At 37.4% G+C, this 3,423-nt stretch overlaps 1 protein-coding gene across 1 annotated transcript; it reads right to left on the bottom strand.

The window, feature by feature from the left end:
• Positions 1 to 1,055: 1,055 nt before the first annotated feature.
• Positions 1,056 to 2,724, bottom strand: LOC110905062 (protein PSK SIMULATOR 1-like). The gene has a single exon (XM_022150945.2). It carries the CDS (start codon positions 2,484 to 2,486, stop codon positions 1,083 to 1,085), a length of 1,404 nt encoding a protein of 467 aa, XP_022006637.1. The 5' UTR covers positions 2,487 to 2,724; the 3' UTR covers positions 1,056 to 1,082.
• Between the last annotated feature and the right edge of the window lie 699 nt (positions 2,725 to 3,423).

The raw sequence follows: 3,423 nt of genomic DNA, 5'->3' as shown, positions 1-3,423 counted from the left end.
AATATCAACCAAGTTTAATTTTCCTTACTTAAAATCTACAAATAATTTTTCTAAGTTTAACTGATTATATAAAGATCAATTATCGTAACGTATAAATGCATTATATGTTTCTCGCATTCCATAAGTGCATTTGTTCATTGTGCCCATATAGCGAGAAAAAAGAGAGTTGGTTAGATGATTAAACAACCGCCTTATGTTTTAACGTTAAAGTAAAAGGTACAAGTGTTAACGCGCTTTTCATATTTCTCCGCTTAAAGTGTCAACAACTGCCATATGCCTTATATGTTAACGTTAAAGTAAAAGGTACAAGTGTTAACGCGCTTTTCATATTCCTCCGCTTAAAGTGTCAACAACTGCCATATGTAGATCCATGTAACAGAACCAGGCTGATCATGTGACTGATAAAACATATCAAAACGACAAAAAACACATGAAATATTTTATGAAATTAGCTAAACAAAAAAACGTTTACAACCACATGGTATTCTAATATACAAATCATGTTAGGGAGCAAAAAAACACATCTTTCAAGATCTGAATTTCGCTCAGCTCAACTAGTTTACATACTAATCTATAGAGTAAAATGCACGGGTAGTCCCTGTGGTTTGGTGAAATTTCAACTTTAGTCCCTAACTTTTCAAAATTACACTCTTGGCCCTTGTGGTTTGACAAGTTGTTACTCGGATAGTCCCCAAAGCAGATGAAGGTTACCCGGATAGTCCCCAAAGCAGATGAAGGTTACCCGGATAGTCCCTGTGGTTTGACAAGTTGTTACTCGGATAGTCCCTGTGGTTTGACAAGTTGTTACTCGGATAGTCCTTGTCATTTCACACCCACTTAACCAGAAAAACTAACCTCCATCCGCTTTGCGGACTATCCGAGTAACAACTTGTCAAACCACAGGGACTAAAAGTGTAATTTTGAAAAGTTGGGGATTAAAGGTGAAATTTCACCAAACCACAGGGACTATCCGTGCATTTTAATCTAATCTATATCATTAACACTACCCACCCATCCAAAAAGAATCAAACTAAAATAAAAAAAAAAAAAAAAAATTGAAAAATGAAAACAAATCATTTTTCTTAACTGCTATTCTTCTGCACATTCTTGAAATTGCTACAATTTAACAATGCTTTAGCATTCATTTCTCTTTCAAATCTCCAAATATAATTCAAACCAACTAAAAGCTCAGTTATAGCAGCCTCAGTTTTCTGTTGATCTGCAAAGAAGAGTGTTTGCAACAGAAGAACACCCGTTTTCGGCATCAATTTCTGATGCTCAAAGCTTCTTTCACTTTGCCATTTCATCATATTATGAGCCATTGGTGACAACCACCCTAATATCTTCCCCAACGCCGCTCGCCACTCCCCCGCAAGAACCGGATCACTCGCTGTAAACCCGATCCCTTTCAACCGACACCTCAACGAAGATCGAATGCTGTTTGGTAACATCGAGTAGATATCATCCCGCGCATCGACACCAACTAGTTGAGGCGATCGTATCATCTTCTCCGTCACGATGATTAAATTGGCGTAATGTAGAGCGAGAGCAGCCGCGCCTAAAGTGGTTGACGACGGTTTTAGAATCTCCGAATTCGTGTTGAAAAACCCGTGTGCGAGGTGGTTGTTTTCTGTATGTTTCGTGCTTTTCGCCAATGGCCCGGATACAAAGGTGAAAGAACTCGGGGCCTGATCCGACGGGTATATAGTGGCGGAAGCCGAAAGGCTTCGGTGGAGCGAAGGCGGGTACCCGTGGTTGATATTGAACACGAGTTTGATTCGTGCGAGAATCGTAAAGATCGATTTTACAAGCAACGATGTAACTGTATCGAAACTTCTGTTCCATAACGACTTCTCTTTTAGATACTTGATCTCTTGTTTCTGCCACTGGAGCTTTTGCTGCAAATCAAGAATCTTCTGTTGCTTCGAAGCGTAATCTTTTTTATGCGTATCGCACTGCGAATGTTTCTTCAAACTGTTTTCGATAACAGTTAATTCATCGATCTCGCGATGAAGTGCAGCAGTTGTACAAACATATCTCTCCATCTTCTTATTCCGGGCCTCCATTTCTTTCCAGCTCACAACCCAATTATGCGGATCACGGCCCGTATTCGCAAAACCATCAAACAACATCTCGAAGCAGCGCAAGTTCGCGTCTTCACACCGTTTACTCAGTCTAGAAACAGATTTCGAAACTGCTTTAAGGTTTTCAACCATCTCAGCACAAGCTAAGCTGAGAAGAAACACATCGTCCGTTGAGACAATTCGTCGAACACCTTCTAGGCATATCGATTCGTTGCGAAGACTAGCCATATTCTTGTCGGATAAAAACTGCCACATGTAGTTAAGCTTTGGCATGATCCCAGCAACCTCAAAGGCCAAAACTCCGACCCTCGATTTCTTGATCGTCACCGGTTTATGAAAACCGGAATCGAAACTGTGTGAGATTGATTTCTTGACTTTGATGAGCCATGTTTCAATGCCCATATTGGGTTTAAACTTAAAATGGAAATAACAGACAAAGAAGAGTGATTTAGATGAGAGATTATATAGATGGGTTGAAGGAGTAAATGCAATGGGAATTGAATGATTGAGGGTTTGATGTGCGTGAGTGAAATTAATACAAGAGAGAATAATGAGGATCAAAGGTTGATGGACTCATGGGAAGTGTGAGGGGATGCATTATATTACCCAACCCAGCCCACTGTGTGTGTGTGTGTGTGTGAGGAATGAAAGCCACATGCAATGAGGGGGTCAATTTAAATCTTTTTTAAGTCAAAAAGAATCATTTCTATTTTTTTAATTTTTTTTATTATTTTTTTTTTATTTTTTAGCCATCAACACCCTCGTGTCTCTTGGGTGTCATTTTTTGACTAACCAAATAATAATAATTAATGGTTAGTTTAATGATTTACGGTGATTTTATTAGTATTCATGAGATTTATTTTATTTTTTAATGTAATTTTGTCAATTAGCAAAAGATTAATTAGATGTATTTTTTTCGGACTTGTGAATTCTAGATTAGTTTGATGGTGGTGATGGTGAGAGGTTATGACTTATGAGAGATTACATAGATTAGAAACGTTTTTATTGAGGTGAAACTATAAACGTGTTCAACTGATTAATTAACTTGACACTTGTTAATTGTCATTTAATTGGATATAGTGTTTTTGTAAAGAGTTTGGTTAATATTTAAATAAAAGAAAATTATAATTAAAATCTTGAAATGTGTATAGTACGGGTTACATTGTAAAACAAGAATGTCATAACGAAGACAACCCGATTCAGGCATTTTAGAAGCGTGTTATTTCATCTTTTTTCTGAGCATATGAAATTATGAATTTTAAAAAAAACATCTGATTTTTTCCTTTGAACGGAAAAAGTTCAATTGCTTTGTCGAGTTTGATGTCACACACACAATAGG

The sequence above is a fragment of the Helianthus annuus genome, chromosome 14 (assembly GCF_002127325.2).
Source record: "Helianthus annuus cultivar XRQ/B chromosome 14, HanXRQr2.0-SUNRISE, whole genome shotgun sequence".
In the NCBI taxonomy this organism is placed as follows: Eukaryota; Viridiplantae; Streptophyta; class Magnoliopsida; order Asterales; family Asteraceae; genus Helianthus; species Helianthus annuus.
This window is presented reverse-complemented; position numbering and strand designations above follow the sequence as displayed.

Coding starts and splice junctions, on each gene's coding strand:
- LOC110905062 (XM_022150945.2), bottom strand. CDS start 2,486: ATGGGCATTGAAACATGGCTCATCAAAGTCAAGAAATCAATCTCACAC.